The sequence below is a fragment of the Agelaius phoeniceus genome, chromosome 18 (assembly GCF_051311805.1).
Source record: "Agelaius phoeniceus isolate bAgePho1 chromosome 18, bAgePho1.hap1, whole genome shotgun sequence".
In the NCBI taxonomy this organism is placed as follows: Eukaryota; Metazoa; Chordata; class Aves; order Passeriformes; family Icteridae; genus Agelaius; species Agelaius phoeniceus.
The window spans coordinates 4,664,980-4,692,086 of NC_135282.1; the positions used below are offsets into that span (position 1 = coordinate 4,664,980).

At 53.8% G+C, this 27,107-nt stretch overlaps 2 protein-coding genes across 2 annotated transcripts in view; both read left to right on the top strand.

Moving 5' to 3' along the window:
• Positions 1-6,507, top strand: part of GRK3 (G protein-coupled receptor kinase 3) — a 62,051-nt gene extending 55,544 nt beyond the window's left edge. Inside the window, exon 21 of the mRNA XM_054645775.2 lies at positions 390-6,507. Within this exon, the coding sequence (XP_054501750.2) occupies positions 390-551 (162 nt within the window). The 3' untranslated portion in view covers positions 552-6,507. The remainder of the gene's footprint in view (positions 1-389) is intronic.
• The window catches only part of MYO18B (myosin XVIIIB), a 72,738-nt gene continuing 46,285 nt past the window's right edge, over positions 655-27,107 (top strand). The window contains exons 1-14 of the mRNA XM_077187942.1: positions 655-727; positions 7,436-7,683; positions 10,456-10,611; positions 11,570-12,814; positions 13,032-13,098; positions 13,853-13,965; positions 14,413-14,583; positions 15,264-15,462; positions 16,864-17,006; positions 18,583-18,683; positions 19,088-19,151; positions 20,875-21,019; positions 25,186-25,350; positions 26,939-27,029. Coding sequence (XP_077044057.1) covers positions 655-727; positions 7,436-7,683; positions 10,456-10,611; positions 11,570-12,814; positions 13,032-13,098; positions 13,853-13,965; positions 14,413-14,583; positions 15,264-15,462; positions 16,864-17,006; positions 18,583-18,683; positions 19,088-19,151; positions 20,875-21,019; positions 25,186-25,350; positions 26,939-27,029 — 2,981 coding nt within the window. The remainder of the gene's footprint in view (positions 728-7,435; positions 7,684-10,455; positions 10,612-11,569; positions 12,815-13,031; positions 13,099-13,852; positions 13,966-14,412; positions 14,584-15,263; positions 15,463-16,863; positions 17,007-18,582; positions 18,684-19,087; positions 19,152-20,874; positions 21,020-25,185; positions 25,351-26,938; positions 27,030-27,107) is intronic.

The following is a 27,107-nucleotide window of genomic DNA, read 5'->3' on the forward strand; positions in this document are numbered from 1 at the left end:
TTCATCAATCAGTGGAATCCTCCCCGTTGTTTCTTTTATCTCCCAGTGCTGGTTTTATCTCCCAGCAGACCCACAGCTTGTTTGTAAAGACAAACCCACTCTTCCTCTCACCTGGATTCACTTGGTCAGTGAATCAAAACACTCACACCAGAATCTAATTACCAATTCTCTTCAGGTAACCGATCTTCCATAATGTGAACAAACACAGGCACAGCAAACGAGATGAGAATTGTTTTTCCTTTCTCTGAGGTTCAGAGAATGTGCGACCCAGAAATATTCTTGGGAAGATCTGTGCCTTGGTTTTCTCTTTGAAGAGAAATGTGGCTACAAGAGAAGACACCGTTGGCCACGTAGGATAAAGTGCCAAACTCCTTCTGTGTCTCTTGCAGAGCGACCCCGAGTTTGTCCAGTGGAAAAAGGAGCTGACAGAGGCTTTCACCGAGGCCCAGAGGTTGCTGCGCCGGGCTCCAAAGTTCCTCAACAAGTCCCGCTCCACGGTGGTGGAGCTCTCGAAGCCCCCGCTCAGCCACAGGAACAGCAACGGGCTGTAGGAGGCACCCACCACCTCCCCGCAGGGAGAGCTGCTTGGTGAACCTGCAGAGCGTCCCAGAATCCTTGTGAACGAATGACTTTGTGCAGCGTGCCGGAGGCGGGATGTGCCTGGAGGAGGAGGAGCTCCATGTTTACAGCGTTGGGATCACGTCAGGACTCTGTGTCTGCAGCAGGGGTGGGGACCCTGCCCCTGGCAGCAGCAGCAGCAGCAGCGCTGGAGGTCACCAAGCCCAGAGGCTGCTCCTTGCTCCACACCCCCGGCGGGGCCCGCCCGAGCTCCGTCCCTCTGGAACTACTGATGGAAAGAAGGAAGGAAGAAGGAAGGAAGGAAGAGGCTTTGTCCCTGCCGTGGCCTGGCTGGCAGGGGGGTGACACTCCCGTGGTGACACCGACGGACCGTGGTGGGTGCCCCCCCTCACTCTGTGGTGTTGCCGTGTCCTCCCCGACCATTTACTGCTGACTCTCTCTGATAACCTTGCTCCATACTGCTGATGATCAACAGTGTGACTCTGATGCACTTCAAAGTACTGAAATTCTTAACTGTCCTGTGGTTTAAATGTTATTGCTACTTCATGGGAGCGTTGAACTCGAATTATTCCCTGGGTTTGTTGTACTCACTAATAGTAGCTACCACCAGTTTTGCTTCTTCTACGTATATGCAGTACTATAACTGACACAATAGAGTAATAATTGGTGAAGAGGAATTTATGGTAGCTTCATCTAGTGCTCTGTTGTATAAATTGACTATTTTAGCACAGTTTTTAAAGAGCAGATTCCTTTTGACAAGTTTACAGTGAACATAAAAGACAGTTCTTTTCCATTTCAGGTCAACTGCACTTTTTAAAAAAAAAAATTAAAAAGAAATGATTCAAATCCAGTGCATTCTAGAGCATGTGCTGGGTTCAGGTGTGTGTGGGTACCTCGGTACGTATCCCGGATCACTCCTCAGTCCTGGGACTCGGGATCCTCCTCTGCTCTACACAGGTGTGTTCCCATAGCATAGAAATCCCCAGAAATCCCCTGGAGCCCAGCCCAGGAGGTTCGTGCACATATCACAGCTCACCTTGGGAAAGGATCTCTCATTTTCTGTTCTGAAGAGTTCAAACTGCCCACAGTGAGAGCAGTGTGAGAAAACTGAGCATGGACGAGCTGATCAAATGCCAGGTTTATGTTAATTCTACCTGAGGCATCAGGGTGGAAAGTCTTGCTGAAGGAAGGATCTCATCCTGAGCCGTCCCACAGCTTCCCCAAGCTGGGTGTTGTGGTGTGTTTCTAAGAGAGAGATCAGGGCTGAACTTAAGCTGTTTTTCCAATTCAGTGAACAGCTTAGAGAAGATTTTTCTTCCCAGCTGCAGAGGTACAGCTCTCAGTCCCTGAAGAGAGTGGAGCTGTGCCTGTGTCAGTGGGAGTAGAAGTTGTGCGTGGTTTGAGCGTGTGTGGCTGTCAGATCACCACAGGGTTCCTTGGAGGGAAGTAGTGAAAGTGGCTCTGTTTGCTTCTGCATGGGAGCTGGGTTTGCTGCACAGCTTGTGCAAACCCTGCCTGGCCACCTGGGGCTGCACCAAAGGGAAAATGCATTCTAGAAAATGCCCCCCCTGAGAAAGTGGTTTCTTTCAGTGATTTTTTTTTCCCCTCCTTATTTATTTTCTAAGTTATTCTGTGTAAACAGCACCAGCCTCTCTGTCACTCCTGCTGAGCATCTCAGCTCCTCTGTAAGGAGCAGTGTCAGAGGTGATTGGCCAAAGGTTGGACTTGATGATCTTGGAGGTCTTTTCTGACCTAAAACAATTCCATGATTCTTTGTGTGGTATTTAAAAAATGTTTGGGATAAAAAATGCCTCATCCCACTGGCCGTGGTTCAGCTTTCCCTACAATACCATGCAATGCTCATATTTTTCTCCTTGATTTAGAAAAAAAGCCCTCAGATGGTGTCAAAACCTTCTCACAGTTCTTGTGTAACTTGTTTTTGCTTTCTTAGTCCCTGCTCAGTCCCATTCTTCTCCTTCAGTTATTTTCCATGGCTGGATTTCACTCTCACTCCCTGTCAGCAGATTCCGGTGCCAGTGTCAGTGAGGGAGGAACAGGTCATCAGCTGGGAAATTGTGCCTCAAACCCAGAGATTTTATGTGAAATGAAGGCTGTATATTGTCTTAGGGAAATACATTTATTTTGAAATGTGATGGAGCTGGGATGGCCCTGGAATATTCTCATTATTGTGGTCTTTGCTGCCCCGTCCAACCTGCAGTGGGAGGGGGTAGTAAAAGATTTGGGTTTCTTTAGCCAGCTGTGATTTATTGACAATTGAAAATAGCTTTATTTTTGTGACTTTTATCTAACTGTGCAGCTAGGAGAGGAGAGGTTATCACAGTGACAAACTCCTGAACGAAGGTGGGATCCCAGCAAGAGATGGGGCTCTGTGTGGAAGTGACTGGATGTGCTGGTGTGGAGGGAGAGCTGGAATTGCACCCTCCAAACCAAAAAATCCTGGATGCTGCCCCAGTCTGCTCCTTCCTGGTGTAGGAACCAGAGTCTCTGAAGTTTTTGTTTTGGACAAAGATTCCTGGTGGTGTTAATCTGCAGCAGGGTCTTTGGCTGTGTGTTTAGGATCTCTCATTTCTTTGCTAATTATTTTGCAAATTCATGAAACCGTTAAAGGAGCATTTACCTTGGGGTGTTTTTTATGTTTTTTTTTTTTTTTTTTCAATCCTTCATCCAAGTGTTGGCCATCCATTTCTCCAAGTGTAAATCTTCTTCCTCTTGGTTGTGTTTGAGCTTTTTGTGTTCTTGTCCCTGGTCCAGCAGAGCCTCGGCTGCAGGCTCACGGCTTCTTCCCAAAGTGCTGCTGTGAGAGAAGCTGGAGTAATGCTGGAGTGGATCCAGCTGGGATTGACATTCCTGGTATGTTCCCCCACCCCCCAGCAGGCTTCAAAAAATCTTGGAGCAGGCTAATAATAGCTGGAAGTGTGTCTGGGAAGGGAAGCCTGGCAGGTAGGGAGGGAGCAGCTTGGGGGATAGACCTTGCCTTAGTCACAGTCGAGTTTTCCTGAATTTCTTGGGGCTGCCCTGAGCACAGACAGGAGTTGGACTCTGATGATCCTTTTGGGTCCTTTCCAGCTCAGGATATTCCATGATTCTGTAAGTCAGCAGCTCCCTGTAGAAACCCAGTGGAAGATTTTCCTCTCCCACTTCTACCAAGGGGGGAAAACCCAGAAATTAAATTGTGAGGCTGTGTTTGGCTTTGAGATAAATCAGGTGTTTACAGCCCAGTGTGGAGGTGGTGGAAACACAGGTTTGTGCTAAAAACAGAACTTGTTTTGGCTGTGACCCTGCCCACAGTGGCCACTGGTGCCCAGAGGAGCTCTCGGGGTTGATGCTCCCTGAGCAGGACCAGCCCCAGCCCGGTCATTCCTGGGCTTTGCAGGGAATCAGCTCACGAGGACTGAAATCCCTGGAGCTCTGAGCTGCTCTTTCCCTGGCAGCTGGTCAGCTTCAGGAGCAGGTTCCTTGATCCCATGTCCATATCCGTGTCCTGCAGCCCTTGGCAGGGCGGTGTCACCCCCAGCACGTGGCAGTGACACGGCTCCTCCGCCTCTGAGGTGTTGGCACCCAAAATATCCCCAGAGGAAGGGCTCTTTGAAGTGTACAGTAGGCAAGAAATAATTCTAGTGGTGTTGATTAATGTAAGGAATGAGTCAGTTCTACGAATTAAAAGAAAAAAATCTGAGAAGCGTATTTTGACAAAGCATAGTATTAATTTTAATATTGTAAAAAAAAAGAAAGAAAAAAGGAAAATATCTAAAATATACAGAGAAAAGATGTATATCCAAATGTCTGAGGAGTTTCAAGATAATCTACTTTTGTTTCCTGTTGGTTTCTATTCCATGGTGTACATATTGTGTGGATGGAACATCGGCTGTTTTAATACTATTGTTAAATTGTATTTTTATTTTGTGTTAAACTAATCATCACAGACTCAGCTTTATTTTGTTTATGTAAAGGTTGCTATGCTCTGTAGGTATAAACCCGAGAATTCTATTTTAACAGAAAAAAGCATTTTATATTATTTATTAAATACATGTTTCTCCAACTTCTGACATTCCACAGAATTTCTGCTCCGTATATGTATGGAAGTGGCAGCTCCTTTCAAGCAGGATCAGCCAGCTTTATTCTGTTTTTCATGACAAATTAGGGATGGATTTCCTGAGCCTGTGCAGCCCTTCTCTCCCAGCACAGGGACTCCAGGCTCAGTCAGGACCATCTCAGGTGGAAAACTCCTGCAAATCCACCCCTCCATGGGATATTTCCAAATTTCTCCTTTGTCCCTCAGCATTCCCAGAGCAAGTGTTTATTCACAGGAATCTGTGCTGAGTTAAAGAGAATTAATGACCTAAATTGGGGCAAGGAGTCAGTGTGGTGTTTGATCCAGCTCAGCCATCAGGGAATTGCAGAGCTCTGTCATTCCCAGGGGAAGGAGCGAGTGGAGGCAGAGCCTGGACACAGGGCTGGGCTCAGGACCCAGAATGTCCTCACTGGAGATGGGTTTGCTGTTCCAGGGGGATCACTTGATCCTTCAGAGCAGGATCCTGAGGCAGGAGCAGTGCCAGATCTCTGTCCTGGAGCCAGGCCCAGGGCAGGACCCTGCTTGGTGTCACATCTCAGGGGGGTGGCGGCCACCAGGGACCCTGCAGGGACTGTCCCTCGGGGTGTGGGGAGGGTGACACCCAGGCAGGACCCCTCTGTGGCGCCATCTCTCCAGGAGCTGCCTCTGGGCACATCTGGGCACATCTGCAGAGGCATCCCCAGCAGCTCTGTCCCCAGTGAGGTACAGAAATAGCCCTGAAGTTATCAGTTCGCTCAGTTCCTAAAAATAATTCCAGTTGTGAGCCTGGCCTGTGCAGTTTGAGGAGTACTTGAGGTGTAACATTGTGTGCTCTCAGTTTCCACAGTGGTGGGGCTGGGGGTCTGTGCTGGTCAGGGCTGATCCCTGTGGCATTTCTGGGTGAAATGTGGCGTTTTCCATTGCCACGCTGCTGCTGAAGTGTTCTCCGTGCTGAGGGGCTGCCTGGGGCAGGGAGGGATCCCTGCTGTGCTCCCTGGAGCAATCTCTGCCTTCTTTCCCATTTCCCTCTCTGATCCAATTGGGTTTTGGGGTGAGCTGTAGCCCAAGCTGTGCCTGGAGGCAGAGGGGAGCTGGCAGTGCTGGTGGCATTGTGGCTCCTCAGTGTCACCCCTGGAACGGTGCTGTGCTGGGGACAGTGCTGCTGGCCTGGGGTGTGTCCAGGCAGGGATTTGGCAGAGAACCTGGGGACAGCTGCAGGAAGGTGGCTTTGTCCAGGGCCAGGTTGGTCTGGGTTTGTGTGACACGCTGTGTTTCCAGGCTGAAAAAGGAGATGGGCTGGGAAGAGGCTTTGCTGTTGGTAGCAGGCATCTTCTCCTCAGGGAAAGGGAGAGAGAGCAGATAGTGGGTGAGATGGCACCAAAAAATGTGTGTGAAAAACAGAATAAAGCAGGAGCATCCTCGGAGAGGGGATTTGTGAGCACTTCCACTGCCTCACCAGGTCCTTTAAAACAAAAAGGAGCAGATTCACACGAACAGCTACTCGCGATGAAGGAAACGATCGAAAGAGAACCTGTCCAAAATGTGTAATTAATGGTAAGCAAAGCCAGGATCTGTAAATAACTTTAGATATTGTATCGATGAGATCATTCCTTGTTTTATGTACTTGGCTCTTTCCATATTTATTGTGGGGAGGAGGTTCCCAGGAGCTGTGGCCTCGCTCCTCACGGACTGTCCCGGAGTTTACAGCCCCGTCGTGGCGGGTGTGCCACACTCGGTTCTTGCCGCCAGTATTTTTTTAACGGATTATTTTGGCACAGCTAAGCTGCTTCTGTGTGTTGGTCAGTACAACTGCTCTCCTACGACCAGACCCCAATAAAAACCGTCCTTTGCGTGTGTGCCAGTGTCCCGTTCTTTCCGTGTCACCCGTCCCTTCCCGCGCCCTCCTTCAGCGAGGCTGAACTGGGATGTACTGGGATCTACTGGGATGTACTGGATGGACCCCACTGCCCCACTGCCCCATGCACAGGTAAGTCCCTTCCCCCAGCCCTGTGCACGCTGTTTGTCCTGGTTTTTCTGAGGGACACATCAGCTGTGTCCTGCAGGTGAGACAGTGCTGGCTGTGCCAGGACTGGGAGGTGTGTGACAAGTGACCAAGGGTGGCCTTCCATCAGCAGTGGCCAGGCTCCCTCGTCCCTGCAGTGCCACCTGGGAAGGGTCATGGAAACCACATCCTCATGCTGTTCCCAGCTGGGATTGGGGTTGGTGAGATGCTCACCCAACCTCAGCCTCCTGCCAGGGCGCTCCAGACTGACAATCCTGTTTCCTTTCTTACTACCAGAGCCATTCTGGCAGTGGGTGCCAGTGCCTTGGGTGCATCCGTGGAGCTTTTGGGTCAGATGCTGAGTGGCCGAGGTGGGGACATTGCCCCTGTGCAGCTGGACTTGTCCTGAGCAGGTGACATGGCCCCTGACTGGCTGTTGGCAGCTGGGACATGTGGGACACAGGTCCTGCTGTGCCCTGGAGGGGGTCACCCTTTTCCCCATGTGGTCACCACGTGTCCACTGTGCTGCTCCCCTCCCACCTGCCCTGGCCGGGTGCTGACCATGCTGGTGCTGGTGCCAGGGGCTATTTTGAGCTCTGCTCCCAGGTCCTCCTCCAGCTCAGCCCCATCTCAGGGCTGGGGCTGCTGGGGGAACTGGGGTGCACTGGGGAGCCCCGTGCTGGGCTCCCAGCCCCAGGCTGTCCCCCTTGGGTAGCACCAGAGTGTCCTGGGGGGGGGCTCACACCCAACCACAGCGTTTCCCCCATTTCTTTGGGGCGCAGAGGTGTGCACCAAGGAGGGCACGGGTGACACGTGTGTGCCAGCCGCTGTGGAAGCCAAGGAGCAGGAGGGCCCCGCGGTGCCACCGCCTCTCCCCAGCCGAGGCCCCGGTGCCACCGCCGCGGGTATTTTTAGCAGTGACATGTGTCACCTCAGCTGCCACCGCGGCGGGGGCGGGGGGAGGCGGCCGCTGACCCTCTCGGCGCTGCCGCCGCCGCCGCTCTCGGCTCGCCGGGATCCCGGTGCCGGTGTGGGACAGCAGCGCCCACCGCCCCCGCCAGGTACCGGCTCCTGGGGGGCCCCGGGGTGGGGGTCGGGGTCCCCTCGGCCGGGAGGGCTATTTTTAGTTGGGAATGGGCTATAGTCCGTGGTTTTAGTTGGGAATGGATGGCGAGAGCGGCAGCCCCGGCTCCGGGGGTGGTGGGGCTGTGCCGGGGAAAGAAATGCGGCAGGGCAGCGATGGGAGCGGGGATGGGGACGGGGACGCTGCTCCTGCCCTGGGCAGGGCGGTGGCTGGGGACCCCTCGGTGGCCTCGTGGCACACACCAGGGTGGCAGCAGGAGCGGGTCCCGAGTTAGGACCGATCCGAACGCCCTCGGCCCGCCTGGGGCTGTGTCCTGAGCGGGGGCAGCGCGGTGCTGGTGCCACTCTGGTGCCACTCTGGTGCCACCCTGGGTGCTTGGCCAAGGCACGTCCCCTCCGTGCCTCGGTTTCCCCGAGGAGGGTCCCTCTCCGGCCGGGCTGGGGGTGGCAATGCCGCGCCGCTCGCCCCCTCCGGGCTCTGCGGTGCCATCGGGGCCAGTTCGAGCCCGGCTTGGGGACAGCGCGGGGGCAGCGGCGGTCCCGGAGAGCACGTGGGGCGGCCGCCCGGGAAGGCAGTGACATTCCCAGCCCGCTCCTGGCCGCTCCTGCCCTTTACTGTACAAGGAGATGCGGCTGCCGGGGAGGCACGGCCGGGCCCGACGAGCCCCGACGCGCTCGGTGCATGAATGATCCCGACAGGTGAAACCGCGCCCGGCCCCGAGGGGGGCACGGATGGGCTCCTGCGGCCACCGAGCCCGGGGCTGTGGGGTCCCAGCTTCGATCACCCCCGTGCCACCAACCCTCCGTGCCACCACCTCCCCACGCTGCCCTGGTGGCCTCCCTGTCCCCTGCCGGGCTCCAGTTGGTGCTGCGGGCTCAGGTGGGCAATGCCCGGTGTTAGGAAAATTAATCCACAAACGCCAGAGGTTTATGTCCAAAAAGGGGACAGAGGAGTCCTTTGACTTTATTCAAATAAAGGGAGAGGCCATGGGGCATTCCCCTGGGATCTCCCAGATTTTTGGAGGACGCAGCCTCCCTTTTTATCCCAATTTCCTGGCCACATTTCCCTTCTCTCTTTCCCCACTGGCTGAGGTACTTGAGAGGTTCAGACTTCCCAGAATGCCTGATACCAAAGATTTGCCTCTAATATATAACTCTCCCTTTTAACTTTTAATTCTTATAGAATTTAGGGGTTTTTCTTCCCCATTGTTTCTTTCATCTTTCAATGCCTACTTTCTTTAATCAGCAAACCTAAAGTTTATTTGTAAAAGCAAATATCCTTTTCCATTCATCAATCAGTGGAATCCTCTCTGTTGTTTCTTTCATCTCCCAGTGCTGGTTTTATCCACCAGCTGACGCACAGCTGGTTTCTAAAGACAAATCCACTATTCAATTGGTCAGGGTGCTGCCAGCCTGGCACAGCTCTGGGGCCAGCCCCTGGCTAACTCTGTGCTCTCTCTCTGCCCTGTGTGTCCCCACGTGTCTCTGCACAGCACCGTCCGTCCTCGCCGCCACCATGGCCATCTCCTCGCGCCTCGCGCTCTGGGAGCAGAAGGAAAGTCTCAGTCCTGGCACTGCTGCTGTTTTTGGGCTGCCTGGGAGCTCAGCGCTGGGGGTGTCACTGCAGCAGCCCCGGGGTCACATCCCCACAGCTCCCTTGTGCTGTGCCCGGTCCCCTGGCTCTGAGCTCCCTCACAGCCTGAGTGTTTTGGTTTGGGTGATTTCCGCCTGCCTGAGTGATTTTCGTGAGCCTGGCAGGCAGGGTTTGATGCTGGTGCTGCTGCTGGAAAAGCTGTGGGAAGTGGGGTTTTGAAATGAATGCTGGTTTTGCCCTGAGACCTGCATGTGGCTGTGGTGATGCTGGAGCTGCTTCTTGCCTGGTTGCAGCCAGGATGGTTCCTCTGGTGGCCACACCAGGGCTGCTGGCACAGAGCAGAGCTGGCAGCGGGCTCCTGCTGCACCAGCCCATGGGAGCTGCACCAATCTGGGCGCTTCTCTCTGGCCTTTTCCTCTCGGTGCTTCTGCTCCCACAGCATCCCTGACCCAGCCTGGTGCCCTCAGCAGGAGCCTGAGCAGGACGCTGTGCTCAGCCTGAGCAAGGTGCTGTGCTCAGCTTGAGCAGGACACTGTGCTCAGCCTGGGCAGGGTGCTGTGCTCAGCCTGGGCTGGGTGCTGTGCTCGGCCTGGGCTGGGTGCTGTGCTCGGCCTGGGCAGGACCCTGTGCCCAGCTTGGGCAGGGTGCTGTGCTCAGCCTGGGCAGGGTGCTGTGCTCAGCCTGGGCTGGGTGCTGTGCTCGGCCTGGGCTGGGTGCTGTGCTCGGCCTGGGCAGGGTGCTGTGCTCAGCTTGGGCAGGGTGCTGTGCTCAGCCTGGGCAGGGTGCTGTGCTCAGCTTGGGCAGGGTGCTGTGCTCAGCCTGGGCAGGGTGCTGTGCTCAGCCTGGGCAGGGTGCTGTGCTCAGCTTGGGCAGGGTGCTGTGCCCAGCCTGGGCAGGACGCTGTGCTCAGCATGGGCAGGGTGCTGTGCCCAGCCTGGGCAGGGTGCTGTGCCCAGCCTGGGCAGGACGCTGTGCTCAGCATGGGCAGGGTGCTGTGCCCAGCCTGGGCAGGGTGCTGTGCTCAGCCTGGGCAGGATGCTGTGCCCAGCCCTGCTGCCACTAACAGGCTGTGCTGGCTCCTGTCCCCATGCCTGCCCTGTGACCCCCCTCTGCTCCCCACCCCAGATTCGTGACGAGGACCGGGGGCCACCCCCGTCTGCTCCCCCCCTGCTCCTGTCGGTCATCCCCGGGGGCTTCATCAAGCAGCTGGTGCGGGAGACAGAGCAGGAGGCCAAGGAGGCACGGAGGAGGAAGGAGAGCAGGGTGGGCACCAAGGAGGAGGTGAGCACTGAGGGACCTTGTGACTGTGTTCGCAGGGGTCTTAGGGTGAGGGAAGAGACGAGGATCTGACTCCATGTTTCAGAAGGCTTGATTTATTATTTTATGATATATCTTACATTAAAACTATACTAAAAGAATAGAAGAAAGGATTTCATCAGAAGGCTAGCTAAGAATAGAAAAAGAAGGAAATGATAACAAAATCTTCTGTATCGGACAGAGAGTCTGAGCCAGCTGACTGTGATTGGCCATTAATTAGAAGCAACTCTATGAGACCAATCACAGATGCACCTGTTGCATTGCACAGCAGCAGATAACCATTGTTTGCATTTTGTTCCTGAGGCCTCTCAGCTTCTCAGGAGGAAAAAATCCTAAGGAAAAGATTTTTCATAAAAGATGTGTCTGTGACAGGACCTCACATAGCACAGGGAGCTGGGTGTCCCCAGAAACACCTTTGGCTAGCTGGATGCTGCAGCTGGCATGCAGGAGCTCAGGTTTACCTCTGATGGAGAAGCTTTAAGGTGAGGATGAAGGAAAGGAGTCGGTTCTGATGGAGGTTTGGATCCAGAGCTTTATTCCTGGCCCACAGGCCTCTGAATGCAGCACCAGCTCCAACAGAGCTCCCCAAACCGTGTGGTTGCTGTTCCTTTGAACCCCGGGGAGAGGGGCAGGGAAGGGGTAGGGATCTCACCAACCAGGTAAGGGGTGGGGAGTCTCAGGGGACAAATGACACCTGGATGGCCCAATGTCCTCAGGGCTGAGGCATCTTTTGAGCTCTGCCCAATCACTCGATGCCCTTCTGGAATGCCAGGACTGACAGACAGCACTCAGCAGGGGTCAGGGTGGGGGAAAGGAGAGGTGATTGACACACCTGGGGAAGGACTGGGGAAACTGAGGCAAACCCTGACATCACGCTGCAGCACCCCAGGTGTCACAGCAGGCTCCTCTCCTTTCCTGGCAGCCCACGGGGAAGGACGGAGACAGCCGAGGAGCGGCAGCCAGCCAGGGCCCACTGCGGAACGGGCTGAAGGCAGAGGGGCAGGGGGGCAAGGGGGTCACAGCCCCCCCAGACAAGGAGCTGCCCCCTGTGTTGGGGACTGTGCCCAGCAAAACCCCAGCCCCTGCACCTGGCCCAGCAGTGCCTGCCCCCAAACCAGCAGAGACTCCTCCCAAAAAGGCAGAAACATCCCCCAAAACAGCAGCGCCTGCCCCCAAATCGGCGGAGACACCCCCAAAAAGAGCAGAGATTCCCTGCAAACCAGCAGAGACATCCTCAAAGCCAGAAACATCCCCCAAAACGGCAGAGGCTTCTTCCAAACCAGCAGAGACCACCCCCAAACCAGCAGAGACCCCTCACCTGGGGGCTCCCAAGGTGGGAAAGCTATCTTGGCCCAGGAAGAGCGCCAAGGACTCTTTCTTGGGGGGCAGCCCCCCAGCTCCAGCCCCTGCACCCAGCCAGGGCCCCCAGCGAGGCAGCAAAGTCCCAGTGAAGGAAGGAGACACACTCAAGGGGACAGTCCCTGAGAGCACCAAGAAGGAGAAAGGGACAATCCCTGAGAGCACCAAAAAGGAGAAGGGGACAACCCTTGAGAGCACCAAAAAGGAGAAGGGGACAACCCTTGAGAGCACCAAAAAGGAGAAGGGGACAACCCTTGAGAGCACCAAGAAGGAGAAGGGGACAATCCCTGAGAGCACCAATAAGGAGAAGGGGACAATCCCTGAGAGCACCAAGAAGGAGAAGGGGACAATCCCTGAGAGCACCAAGGAGAAGGGGACAACCCTTGAGAGCACCAAGAAGGAGAAGGGGACACCCCTGAGGCACGAGGAGCCCCCAGCCAAGGTGAAAGCCCAGAGGGAGCTGTGGTCAGCCAGGAAAGAGCCAGAGAAGATGAAGAAAGATGTTGGAGGTGGCAAGAAGGAGCCGAGGGAGATCAAAAAGCCTGAAAAAGCCACAAACAAGTCAGAGGGTCTCAAGGGGGAGCCGGGAGGAATCCAAGAGAAGTCCACAGATGTGGGAAAAGAGGTGGGGAAGGTGAAGGAAGAGCTGGGGAAGGGTAAAGAGATGCTGAAAGAGAGCAAAGGGATTGGCAAGAGCACAGACAAGGACCAGGCTGAAGAAACATCGGGAAGGAGCCAAGAGACGAGCAAGAGCGTGGAAAAGGAGCAGGATGAAGAGGCATCAGGCGAGAGCACAGACAAGGACCAGGTAATGTGCTGGGTGTTATCTGGGTTTTGGGGCACTGGTGCAGTTCTCTGCTTTCATGCAGTTCCTCCCTTTCCCATGGGGCTGGGGCTGGTGGGAAGGGAACCCCAAGCCTGGATGGGCAGGAGTGTGGAAATGCCCCTGTCCGTGGGACAAAGGCAGTTTGTTCAGCTCAGTTTTCCCCCTGCTCCTGCCCAATTCCCCTCTCTCCTCCCCCCAGGCCCCGAGGGACGCTTGGTACGAAGCAGAGAAGGTGTGGCTGATGCAGCAGGACGGGTTCACACTCGGTAACTCTCCCTCCCTCCCTCCCTGGGTCAGATGTGTCAGGGGCAGAGCTGGCTCCGGGTGCTGTGCCCCAGTCTCAGAATCCCTGCCTCTCACAGTGACTCTGAGATAGGTACAAGTCTCTTTATGTACAAGTCTCTTTTTCCCTTCCTGGCTGTCGAAGAAGGAGTCAGGATTCTTTTGTTCTCATTCTCAAGGTTGTTTATTTTTTCTGTTATCTATTGCATTCTTTTTCTGACCCACCAGGTCAGGTTGAGGCACACTGGTGTTATCTTTTTATACTAAAAACAGCGTGTACATTATTTACCATAACTTCCCAATACCTATCACCTTTGTTAGACAGTGAGCTTCTACTCCAAACCAATCTAAAAGTGCCAACATCACCCAGAAGATGGAGGCTAGGAAGGAGAAGGAAAAAGGGCAAGGCACTCCCAAATTCCTCCATCTTGGGACCCTGAGCCCCCATTCTAAAAACCTCAAAAATCTATTTTTCACCCTGTGACAAACTAACTATTATTCTACTTAAACTCTTTCGACTTGTAATTCTTCACATAAAGGTTGGCAATTGTTTTTACCAAGGGCTCAATCAAAGGCACAAAGGGGTCTGGGGCTCTGTGCCAGGGTCTCTGAGCCCCCTGGGCAGCCAAAGGAATTTCCTGGGTTTGGGTCGGGGTTGGGTTTGGCCCCTGGCACTCACCAGAGCCAGCTCTGCCCGGGCTGCCCCACCCCAGGGGCACTCACCAGCCTCTCCTTCAGCCACACAGCTGAAACCAGACGTGGGGACACCGGAGCTGCCAGCAGGGAGGGTGAGGGTGCGCCGGGACGAGGATGGCGCTGTCACCGAGGTGGATGAGGACAGCGTGCAGAGGGTGAGTGTTCCCCTGATTTTTTAACATTTTCCTAAGCCTTCTGATGTTTACATTCTTGTAGCAAGCTTTCTCACACTCTTTCTGTAAATAACTTACTGTTTTACGTTCTTTTATAGAAGAAGGGAAATTTGGTAGACTGTTAGTTTGCCCAGTGTCGTTGGAGAGGTGACACTCTCACCCTCCAATCCACTGTCTCTTTTAGGAAACTATAAATGTTAGAATCAAAATATAAACTCCCCTTTTCTTCACCTTAAAAGCAACAGGGTGTGCACTCGTGTTGTTTCATGTCCTGTAATGACAGGTGAGCCCCTTCCCCGGGCTGGGGGTGCAGGGACAGTGCCAGGGCACAAAGATGCTTCTGCAGCCCAAGGTGTCGTGGTGCCAGCAGGTTTGGCGCAGCCCTGCCATGACAGCAGAGCTCGAGGGGTCTCTGTCTCTGTTCCCCAGACCAACCCCCCCAGCCTGGACCAGGCTGAGGATCTGGCTGCCCTCATCAGCCTCAACGAGTGCAGCGTGATGAACACGCTGCGGCAGCGCTTCCGAGCCCGCCTGCCCTGCACCTACGCGGGGCCCAGCCTGGTGGCCATCGCCACCGGCACCGCCGACAGCGCCGCCAAGGTGAGAGAAGGGACCGGGGACAGCGGGAAGCGGCCACCAACCCTCCTGGGGACAGTGGCGGAGGGCGCCGGGCGCGGCGGGGCCGGCAGGTGGCACCGTGGGACCGTCACAGTGCGGGGACAGGCGGGGATGCTCTGGGGACAAGCAGGACCAGGGATGCTCTGAGGACTTTTGGGACCGGGGATACTCTGGGGACACTTGGGACCAAGGATGCTCTGGGGACATTTGGGACCGAGGATGCTCTGGGGACATTTGGGACCAAGGATGCTCTGGGGACATTTGGGACTGGGGATTCTCCGGGGACATTTGGGACCAAGGATGCTCTGGGGACATTTGGGACCGAGGATGCTCTGGGGACATTTGGGACCGGGAATGCTCTGGGGACATTTGGGACCGAGGATGCTCTGGGGACATTTGGGACTGGGGATGCTCTGGGGACATCTGGGGACTTGGGATGCTCTGGGAACACTCGGGAGCAGGGATGTTTTGGGAGGGGGATGCTCTGAAGGTCCTGATGGCCAGGAATGCTCTGGGAGTGCTTGGTCTTGGGGCTGGGGGAGCTCTGAGGACTCAGACTCAGGAGGTTCTGCACCCTGGGGAGGAGCCATCGCCTGAGTTTGGGATTTCCTCAGTGAGAAGCCTGTTTGGGATGTGCTCTGTCACCCTCTCCCTGCCCACAGATTCCCAGGGGGAAGCGGGACAACCTCCCCCCCCACATCTGCTCGCTGGCACACAGAGCCTACAGGAACCTGCTGCTGCAGAGGCAGGACCAGGCCATCGTCCCCCTGGGGCACAGCGGGGCTGGCAGGACCCAGTGCTGCCAGAGAGCCCTGGAGTACCTGGTGGGCACGGCGGGCAGCCTGGATGGCAGGGTCTCAGGTATGGACAAGGTCTCAGGTATGGGCAGGGCAGGGGCTCAGGTATGGACAGGAGCTCAGGTATGGGCAGGGCAGGGGCTCAGGTATGGACAGGAGCTCAGGTATGGGCAGGGCAGGAGCTCAGGTATGGGCAGGGCAGGGTCTCAGGTATGGGCAAGGTGTCAGGTATGGGCAGGGCAGGGTCTCAGGTATGGGCAGGGCAGGAGCTCAGGTATGGGCAGGAGCTCAGGTGTGGGCAGGTCTTGGGATCTCTGGCTTATCAGAGTTACCCCGAGAATGTTCAAAAGTCTCTTTTCCCAGCCCAGTGCTTGAAGAAGGAGTCAGGGCTCTTCATTTCTTGGTCTCAAGGTTGTTTATTGTTTCTTATCTATAAAATTCTTTCTCCTGCCCTGCCGAGGTCCATCCAGCAGGACAGTTCCAGGCACTCTGCCTGCCCCCAGGGCAGTGTTATGTCTTTATACTAAAAACTACATATACAATATTTACCATAACTTCCCAGGACCTATTGCCTATGTTAGACAGTGAGCTTCTACTCTAAACCAATCTGTAAGTGCCACCATCACAGCAGAAGATGGAGGCCAAGAAGAAGAAGGAGAAAGGCTGGACATGCCCAGTTCCCTCCATCTTGCTTCCTGAACTCCCATACCAAAAACCCTAAAATCTCCTTTTCCACCCCGTGATAACTTCACTATTATTCTACCTAAACTGTTGTGGCTTGCTGATCTTCACATAAGGATGGTAATTTGCTCCACGGGTCATAATCAAACCCACAGGTGTTCTGGGCTCTGTGCCAGGGCTTCTGAGCCCCCTGGCAGGGGTCCTGGCCATCCTGAACAGCCAGAGGGATATTCTGGGTTCCCACAGGCAGGGTGTCAGGTATGGGCAGGGATGCTCGGTGCTGGGCAGAGGCAGCAATATAAAACAGAGCCTGTGCAGGCCGGGGGCACACAGCCACACAAAAACCTGGATTTGTGCTCCCTGGGGTGGCTCCTAAGCAGCCGGTGTGGCCTCGAGTGCCACTGTCTCCGTGGCAGACTCAGCAGATTTGTGAGCAGCGGGAGGGAATCACTGGAGTGGTGCTCGGGGCAGCGCTTTCACATTTCACACCTGCTCGGGTTACAGGTGACGCTGCTCAGCAGGCAGCGCCTTCGGAGGGCAGGGTTGGATTTCTCATCTCTCTCGGGTACACCGTGCTCTTGCAAAGGGCTGAGGGATGGCCTGGAACAGGCTGGGCAGGCTGGCACATCCCCTTCCCACCAGTGGATGCCCGGTGTAGGATGCTGACCCCACAGCCGGGCAGTTCCCCAGGGCTGGGACAGAGCCCAGCAGAGGTGAGGCAAGAGGAGACCCATCCTCCAGAGCTGCAGGGTGGCTCAGGGGGGCTCTGCTGGTGGCTTTGCAGTGGAGAAGATCCAGGCCATGTTCACAGTGCTGGGAGCCTTTGGGTCGGTGACCACCGGGCACAGCAGCAGCTCCACGCGCTTCTCCATGGTCCTGTCGCTGGATTTCAGTGCCACTGGCCAGGTCACTGCTGCTCACCTCCAGGTACCTGTCACAGTGCTCAGATGGGAGGGCTCTGGCTGAAAATGGGGGCCCTTGGGGTGGGGATGCCCAAGCTGCACTTGGCTGGGCACAAGGGATGATGCTTTGCTCCTTGCTCTGCTCCTTGCTCTGCTCTCTATTCTCCCTAAACCAGAGGTGCCCAAATGGCCCCAAAGGAGCAGAATCTCTGTCAGCAGCGTGGCAGGGTCCCCCAGCCTGTCCCTGTCCCTGGCAGAGAGCTGGGGGCCGTGCTGGGATGAGCTGTTGATGAGGAAATGTATAATTCAGCGTTTCATTAGCAGCACCTCGCGGCCGCCTGGAGCTGAGCCTCAGAGGGCTTTTATCATGTCAGGGCTCTCATCAAAGGCTCTTTAATCAGAGCTGCCCATGCCCCTGAGCCTTGTCTGAGGGAGGAGGGGGCTGGAGCCTTGTCTGCTCCTGGGGAGCACCAGGGCTTCCACTGCTGGCCCTGCTCAGCCCTGGGCACCCACGGGGAGCTGGTGGCCTGGGGGAGCTGTCCTTGTGCAGCAATGTCCCCATTAGAACCACCAGAACCACCCTGGCGTGGCCGTGGGACAGTCTGGGGTGGGGACCCCCAGCTCTGCACACTCATTGCTGCCTCCAGTGCTGGCACTGAACACCTTTGGCAAGGCTGGAGCCCAGGCAATGGCTTATCTCAGCCCTGCAGCATCTTTGCTGGGCCATGGCACTGCCCAGGCCTCTGGGAGCTCAGAGGGACCGTGGGTGCTGCTTTCATGCACTGAGGTTGCTCCTTGATGCCTGGATCATGGTTCAGCTCTTGCTTGCACAGCCCTGGGTGGGAGGAGCAGCCCCCAAACCGAAGGTTGCAGTTTATTGCAGCCCCAAGACAGGTGAAAGTCTCCGTTTCGCCCGCACGTTCAAAGAATGAGTCGGAGTTCTTCAGTTTTGGGTCTCAGAATTGTTTATTGTTTCTTATCTATAAAAATTCTTTCTCCTGTCCTGCCGAGGTCCATCCAGCAGGACAGTTCCAGGCACTCTGCCTGCCCCTGGGGTGGGGTTATGTCTTTATACTAAAAACTACTTACCCAATGTTTACAATTACTTTCCAATACCTATTACCTATGTTAGACAGTGAGCTTCTGCTCTAAACCAATCTGTAAGTGCCACCATCACAGCAGAAGATGGAGGCCAAGAAGAAGAAGAAGAAGAAGAAGAAGAAAGGCTGGACACACCCAAGTCCCTCCACCTTGTCCCCAAAACCCCTACTCTAAAAACCCCCAAAATCTACTTTTTCACCCAGTGATAATTTTATTATTACACTACTTAAACTTCTGTGGCTTTCAGGTTCTTCCTACAAGGTTGGTAATTTGCTCCATGGGTCATCATCAAACCCACAGGTGTTCTGGGCTGTGTGCCAGGGTCTCTGAGCCCCCTGGCAGGGGTCCTGGCAACTCTGGACACCCAGAGGGATGTCCTGGGTTCCGACACCAGCTGAGTCCCTGCAAGGAGAAGTCCAGCCCCTCTTGGCAGCTGCCAGGAGCATCTCCCCAATCTCCCTGTCCCCTTCCCATCTCCCTGTCCCCTTTTCCCTCCCCAGACCTTGCTGCTGGAGAGGGCCCGCGTTGCCCAGCAGCCCGAAGGAGAGAGCAGCTTCAACATCTTCCCACTGCTGCTGGCAGGGCTGGATGTGGCAGAGAGGTGGGTGTGACAGCCCTGGGCTGCCCAGGGATATTCCTCATCCTTTATACCAAAATTCCCTCCATCAGTGGGGTTCTGAGACTCCCCTGATAAGGGATTGTGAGAGTAATTGCATGAATGGGATCTTTCTGCATGCGGAGAGATTTTCTATGAAATGAGGGCATTTCCTGGTGCACCTCCACTAAAGCTGAAATTGGGGTGATAAATGAGACAGAGATCCCTTTCCCTCTTACTTCTGGCTCCCACCAGGCTGTGTTGCCAAGAGAAGGCTCCAGCTGATGTCCCTGTGTGGGGCAGTGCTGTGGTGGCCTGTCCCATCCAGGTTCCTCAGATGGTGGCTGGGGGTGCTGAGGGCAGCCAAGGAGGGATTTTGACTCTCATTTTTTTTGTGTGACTACTCCCAGGACGATGCTGCACCTGCACCAGGTGGCTGAGAGCAATTCCTTTGGGATCAAACCCTTCACAAAGGTAGGGAGAGGGAAATGCTGAGGTGGGATGGTGCAGGGCACCCCCCTTGTCACCACCAGCTGGAGGATGACTTGGATTCCCTGGTTCCTGGGTGTCTCATGATGATGCCACCAGACTGGGAGCCTGGAGGGGAGGGAGGGGATGTTGGGATGTGAGGAAGGGTCTCCCCAAACAAACAGCCCCCCCCAGCACCCCTCTGCTGGGCTGGGGCTGGGGCTGCCCTCCCTGGGATGCCACAGCCACCTGGGACCAGATCCTGTTGCTCCAGGGTCACCTACCCCTGATGTTCCCCTGCAGCAGCAACTCCCAGGGGCAAGAGCATCCTTTGGGCAGCCCAGAATGTGAATTTTAGGGGTTAAAGCTCCAGAGCTGACTCCCACCTCCAGCCCCTCATTAGTCTGAGCTGTCTGCAGAGCCCCAGCAGATTGTCCACGAGCCAAAGTGCTGGGATGAATCGCAGCAATTTGCAGTTACATCATCTGCTGATGAATCCAATATTCCATCTTCATTAGGGAGCTCCTGCTCCACTTTGGCAGCCAAAGGAACTGACTGCTGGAGCAGCAGCTCTGGGGAGGGCACAGCAAGCCCCTCACCCTGCTGATGCAGCAGACCTGGGCTCAGAGATGGGGTTTTACCCCCCTTTCACAGCTCTGATTTCTGGGGATTTGCCAGCCCGGAGTTCTCCCTGGTCCCTGCCAAGGTGGGACGCTGCCTGCTGGAGCTGGTGGCTCCTGGCCCCACGGAGCAGCCCCAGCTCAGGGGCTGCAGGAGGGGAGTCCCTGGTGGGAGGTGGCAGGTGAGGTCCTGCTGGTGGCCAGGAGCTGCTCAGCTCTGGGCAGGAGTGAGGGGACAGGGCTGGGCTCTGGAAGGTGTCTCTGCCATGGCTTGGAAGGGGATGAGCTTTAAGGTCCCTTCCAACCCAAAGCACTGGATGATTCCATGAAATAAAACATCCATCCCCAGCTGCTGCTCTGTAGACACTCATGGAGTGGGAATTTCATGTCCTTGTGTGACAAGGTGATGCACCCAGCTTGCTCCTAACACCAGGCACCTGAGCAACCTACCTGTGGTGGTGTTTGAGGGTCCCCACATGAGAGAAGAGATAAGAATCTTGACTCCATGTTTCAGAAGGCTGATATATTATATTATATTATATTATATTATATTATATTATATTATATTATATTATATTATATTATATTATATTATATTATATTATATTATATTATATTATATTATATTATTTATAGAATTATTATATTATTTTATTATATGTAATATAATTATATCGTATCATATAATGTATCATGTCATAAAGATATACTAAAACTATACTATACTAAAATTAACTATACTATAAAGCAAGAGAAAAGAGAGATCAGAAGGCTAGAAAAGAAAAGGGATGAATAATAAACTCTTGTGACCAGAGTCTGGACACAGCTGGCTGTGATTGGTCATCAAGCAGAAACAGTTCACATGCTGGGTAAACAATTCTCCAAATCACATTCCAAAGTAGCAAAACACGGAGAAGCTGAAGCTTCCCAGCTTCTCAGGAGAAAAGATCCTGCCAAAGAGATTTTTCAGAAAATATGTCTGTGACACCTGCCGGTGGCTTCACCGCTTGCTCCGAATTTTCTGAGGCGTCCCGATGGTTTCCCTCTGCCTTCTGCCAGGCACGGTGCCCAGCAGAGGCAGTGACACCCCTGTCCCTGTCCCCCTGCAGCCTGAGGACAAGCAGAGAGCCCTGGTGGCCTTCTCCCAGCTCCGGGCTGCCATGGGCACGCTGGGCATCACCGCGGAGGAGCAGGCGGCCGTGTGGCGTGTCCTGGCTGGAATCTACCACCTGGGAGCTGCTGGAGCCTGCAAAGGTGAGGGCAGTCCTGCCTCTGCTTCCCTCACACCTTGTGCCTGTGCTTGGAGAGGGGAGGGAGTGTGCCCTGCCAGGGATCAGCGCTTGGTGATGATGCTCATCCCCAGGCTGCTCTGTTTTTTGGTGGCTCCAAGTTCTTCCTCGCTCTTCCTGCATGGTGGGAAGGGGGATGCTGGTGTCCTCCCTGCTTCTGGAGCAGCTCTGTGCTTGCCACATGGGGACAGGGAAGGGGCTGCTGGGTGTTGTGGTATTTTCGGGGTCCCCAGATGAAGGGGGGAAATGATGGATCTGACTCCATGTTCTTAGAAGGGTAATTTGTTATTTTATGTTCTTATATTTTATAAAAGAATGCTATACTAAAGCGATACTAAAGAATAGAGAAAGGATACTTACAGAAGCCTAAAAGATAATAAAGAATCTTGTGACTCTCTCTCCAGAGTCCTGACACAGCCTGACCGTGATTGGTCATTAAGTTAAAACAGTTCACATGTTGGATAAACAGTCTCCAACCACATTCCAAAGCAGCAAAACATGGGAGAAGCAAATGAGGTGATATTGTTTTCCTTTTCCCACATTCCAAAGCAGCAAAACACAGGAGAAGCAAATGAGGTGATATTGTTTTCCTTTTTCTCTGAGGCTTCTCAGCTTCCCAGGAGAAGAAATCCTGGGCAAAGAGGATTTTTCAGAAAATGTGATGGTGGCAGGGTGTCACCTCACGCCGGCTCCTTGGGAAGGACTGGGGTGGGTGACTCCTTTGTTGGCACGTTGTCCCCAATGACACCAAGAAGGGACAGCTTCAGGTAGCACTAATTTCATCATCTCTTGAGTGTCTACCACAGTAACTGAATTATAATGGGCTGAGTCTGGATGAAGGTTGTATTTATAGAGACTTTGTTAATACGGATGGGCAGAAATTGCCTTATCCCTTACAAATGATTTTAGGACGTGCTCTAACCCATTTCAGAGGCAGCCACATTGATCTACACCCTTCAATTTATGAGGGCTGCATAAAGGCTGCCATAAACTAAGGCACAGACATTTATAAATGTCTCTGCAACATGTCATAACACATCTTATGGTAATTTATGCCATTAATCATTTATTAATTATTCTAAGAGGATAGATGCTGTCATGACTTACAGTGAGTTCTCTTTTCTCCTTCTTTCTGGTGTTCTCTTTCCTCATTTCCATCTACCTTAATACCCTTCCAGCTTTTATAGATGACCCTATGCATCATGAGTGTCAGAAGGCTTTTGGCCAAAAAATTTGAAAGTCTTTCAGCCCTGTGGGTTTTCAGGAGAGCAGATTTTGGAGATGTGTCTCATTTTGGGAGTGCCCAGCTCACGGGCAGGTGGAGGGATGGTCATGGGGAGCTTTGCTTTGCTCAGACTTCCCGCACATTCTGTCCTCAGTAAATCAGCCTGGGAGGGATTGGAATGCTGTGCCCAACAAATGCTGCTCCATTCTCAGAGCAGGAGCAGGAATGGGAGCAGCAGACCCGGGCAGGGCTGCAGCTCTGAGCACTCTCTGGTGTGGGATTAACAAGCAGATCATGTCTCAGTGTCGCTCACTCTGGTATCGATTCCCCCACCGTGTGTCAACAAAAGGGGAGAAATGAAAGGAAATACGGATAAAAAATGGATCAAAGCCGGGTGGAGCAAAAGTCTCAGTGGGGGCGACGACACTTTTAATGTGGTTAAACCTGTTTCCCGATAGCCATCTCTTCCCTTCCCCTTTCATGCCCTTTGATGTTGTGTATTCCAAATCCTCTCCTTGAAATCTCACCAAAGGGAGCCTCAGCACTGCTTTTCCAGGGCATTCAGGAGCTCAGCCAGGCACCTCCTTCATCCCCATCCCCTGCCCTGGCATGTGTTAAATGGGCCCCAGTGTGGGCTAAAGGCACCTTTTTCCCTTCTCTCCTCACCCATTCCATTTGTGCAGGAATAAACCAGGAGGGAACAGCACCACCTCTCCCTGGCTGGGGGTTGAAAATGCATTTGCAGCTACAAAAACGCCGAGAAGAAAAGGCTGAAATTCAAAAGCTCCTTCTGCTCCATCCCAGCTGCCTTTGAAATGTATTAGCGCAGCTCTTTTATTAGGAGAGCAGCCTGGCAGCTGGAGGCCAGCAGGGCACCCCGGGCACCATTCACCTGAGTGCTCCAGTCCCTTTGTGGGCTGCAGAAAATCCCCTGGTTTAATTTATTTGCTGTCCCTGTAAGCAGAAGGGAGGCTTGGGGCGCAGCGGGGGCGGCGTTCAGCTCGCTCTCACGCTGTCCTTTTGCTGCCTGACATTATCAGAATATCAGAATATCAGAATAAAGCTTTGTGGCTCCCAGCTCCCTGTGGGCTCCCCAGCACACACCTGTAATGGAGGTGGCTGCCATTCCAGCCCTCCTGGTGCTGCCACAGCTGTGTCAGGAGTCACTCCAAACCCCCTGGCACAGCGAGGCTGCTGCAAATCCACCCTCCAGAACTCCTCTGGATGCAGGAAAACCACAGGGCAGGAGGGTTGGAACCTGCTGCTCAGGTGGGGGACACTGAGCTGCCCCAAACCCTGCAGAGGTCAAGGGCAGCAGGAGGGACAGGAGCACTCAGGCAGCCAGGGGGGAAATTTGGGGTCAGTGAGACCACCAGCAACAGCCCAGGGTGAGTGCTTGAGCTGCTGTGACCCTGCACAGATCCACCCCTGTGGCATCATGGCCTGGGAACCCAGGAAATTGGGAACTGAGCAGTCTGGGAATGGGCTGGGGCTGTAGCAAGAGAGGCTGAGCTGTCCCTGTGAGTGCTGACCTTGTGTTTTCTTTCTGCTTCTCTTAAATATTGCCTGGGCCAAAGTAATTCCCTTCAGGTGTTAAAGTCAGCGGGTTTTCCGTGGTCACATCACACTCAGGAGAGCCATGTGGAGCTGCTGGTTATAGCTCATGGAGGCTAAAATGGTGCCTGGGGATGCCAGGCTGAGTGGACCCTCTTGTTTGTCCCAGGGATGCTGGAGTGGGCAGTGTGGGATGCTGGAATGGGTATTTTGGGATGCTGGAGCAGTGTAGGGTGCTGGAATGGGCAGTGGGGGATGCTGGAGTGGACAGTGTGGGATGCAGGAATGGGTATTTTGGGATGCTGGAGCAGTGTGGGATGCAGGAATGGGTATTTTGGGATGCTGGAGCAGTGTAGGGTGCTGGAATGGGCAGTGGGGGATGCTGGAGTGGACAGTGTGGGATGCAGGAATGGGTATTTTGGGATGCTGGAGCAGTGTGGGATGCTGGAATGGGCAGTGTGGGATCCCAGCCAGGTCTGTGCAGCCCCCCCAGCCCTTCCAACTCCCCGTCAGGCAGAGCTTTTGTGTCTGACAGGAATCAGCGTCCGTCCAGCCAGCTCAGACAAGAACAAGTGGAAACAGAATAAATCAAAGCCTGGAGTGTTGAGGCAATTCCCCTGCCTGCTCCAGCACAGGCCTTGATGTTGGAGTCCTTCAGTCAGCAATGAAATACTGGGGAAGGATCAAAGGGGCAGGGAGAAGGGGGTTGATTAATCAAGCACCCCCAGCCCTGCTTTGTGCATCCCCTCAGCCAGGAGAGGGTTCCCCATGGAGCTTCCCAGGGTGTGGCCACCCCTCACTCTCCATCCCACACCTTCTCCCTGCCACCAGCTTCCAGCTGTGTTTTAAGGGTCCATTTCAGCTGAGAGCCCCCCAAGCTCCTCATCCAGCACCCACAAGTGCCACCCTGAGGTCTCTGGGTGATTTTGGCTGCTCCCATTTTTGCTCATCCCTCTGTGCTTCTGAGCTGTGCTGCCCGGCTTCCTCCACAGCACCTTTCTGCTCTGGATTTGTAAAAGGATTAATCCTGCGGATTACTTCCCTATTGATTTTAATCATTAAGCTGGGATCGTTATCACCGGCTGCGAGCCATGTCTGCTCGAGGGGAGGAACTGCTGCTCCCGCCTGTAGGGACAGCAAACACTGCTGGGACCCTGAAAGGTGATCCCGGATTTCCAGGGATTGCTTCCTAATCCCATCAGCTCCCACCAGCACATCTGCTGCTTTGCCCTGCTGAAACTCTGATGTCCTGTGGTTCTCTTGGGACCCGACTTGCCTTTGGTCCATTTTGATTCTGGTGGTGCACGAGGGGGCGTTTTGGTGATGCTGAGCCCCCCCGTGCCCCTCCCCAGTGGGCAGGAAGCAGTTCCTGAGGTTCGAGAGCGCCAGCCGCGCTGCCGAGGTGCTGGGCTGCGACGTGGAGGAGCTCGGCAGCGCCGTCTTCAAGCATCACCTGAGGCACATCCTGGCGCAGGTGACAGCGCGGGGCCGGCCCCAGGCAGAGGAGAGCCCGCCAGGTACCGCCACGCCCCATGCCCTTGATCTGCGGAATTGGAAGTTTACAATTATAAATTGTAAAGAGGGTGTGGTTTATTGCAGCTGGGGTGCGTGGGTGTGGTTTATTCCAGCTGGGACCATGGCGGGGTGTTTCCACCAAAATTTCTGAGACAGGTGGGATGGGTTTTGGGTTTAAACACACATTGAGCCCCCAAGCTCACACCTCCCTGCCTGCCCATTCACCACCTAGAGTTTTTGGTGGTGCTATACCTCATGGTAGTTTTGGGTGGGTGTTTTTGGTGAAGTAACATCATCTTCATCAATGTTCACTGCTTGAGTTTTTTTTCTGGGCAGGCACAGTGGAGGTTTGGATTTCACTCAGGCCAAAACCAGGAGCCTGGTTCTTGCTGGCTCCTTCAGTGAAAGGTTTTGCTTTATGGGTTTCAACAGTGCCTGAGTTTTGCTTTACTGAGTTATCTTTATGGCCTTTACCTAGAGACTAAATTCTTACGTGTTCTGTTACAAGTTGCCTCTACCTAGCAAGTTATATTCCTGTTAGAAACTGCAATTTGCATATTTGTTAAATAAGCTATATATTATCATATATTTCTCTATATATATATTATATTATAAATATAATATAAAATATATAATATTATCTATAATATAATATAAAATATATTATATACTATATATTATGTAATATATATAAAATAATATCCAATATCTATATATTATATAGATATTTTTATATATTATATGTATTTTTTTAATATATATATTTCTGTTATCCTCCCCCCACCTAAGTACATTACATGCTTCCAAAATTCTGAATTTTCATGTACATATATGTTTCTCATATCACCTTTCCCCTTGTTTCTGGGGGAGTGGGAATGGTGAGGCAAATTGTCCTGTTTTTCTCAGGCTGAGAGGCCCAGGTAGGTCTTAAAATTAATAAAATCATTAACTGTGCTGTGTCACATCACTGCCCTCAGCTCTCCAGCTGCCCCTGCCTGACCCTCCTTAGGGACAGGTGAAATGAGATGAATTCAGATAAGTGATGTGGCTCAAATGCTGTGAGATCTCTGCCTAGAAAAATGGGGGAAATCCCCAAGCTCCACAAATTAGCTGGTGTTGTGCTCCGAGCCCCTGTGTCCTGCAAGGAGATCTGGATCAGGGATTGTGCTGCTGAGCCACCAGAAACCTTAAATTATTGTATGGCTCTGATTCATGGAGGCAGACCCAGCATGTGTGAGGTGGGAGGGTGAGATTTTGCCTGGATTTCAGGTCAGCCTTCCCACGCTCCTTAAAGGTTGGGCTTGATGATCTCGGAGGTCTTTCCCAACCTTGATGATTCCATGGCAGCAGCAGAATTCCAGCTGGGCCCTGCAGGTTATCCTGATAAAAGCCAGAACCTGAGGGAGGAGACCTTTGGCATAGCAATAGTTGCATTCCTTAAATCCACGAGAACTGAAGGCAGGCCAGGGGATGTGCTGTGGAGCTGTGTGGGCTCTCCTGCACCACAACCCAGGGAATCCCAGACCCCACCTCAGCTCTGAACCTGGCTGGAAATAAACGTGTTTCCTGCTCTTCCCTTCGCTGTGCCAGGGCCGAAGATGACGGGAGTGGAGTGTGTGGAGGGAATGGCCTCGGGGCTCTACGAGGAGCTCTTTGCTGCTGTGGTCTCGCTCATCAACAGGTACCAAAGAGCTGCTGGGGCTGGGGGTGGCAGCCCCTTCCCCAGGGCCATGGAGCAGGTGGCTGATTCCTGCTGGAA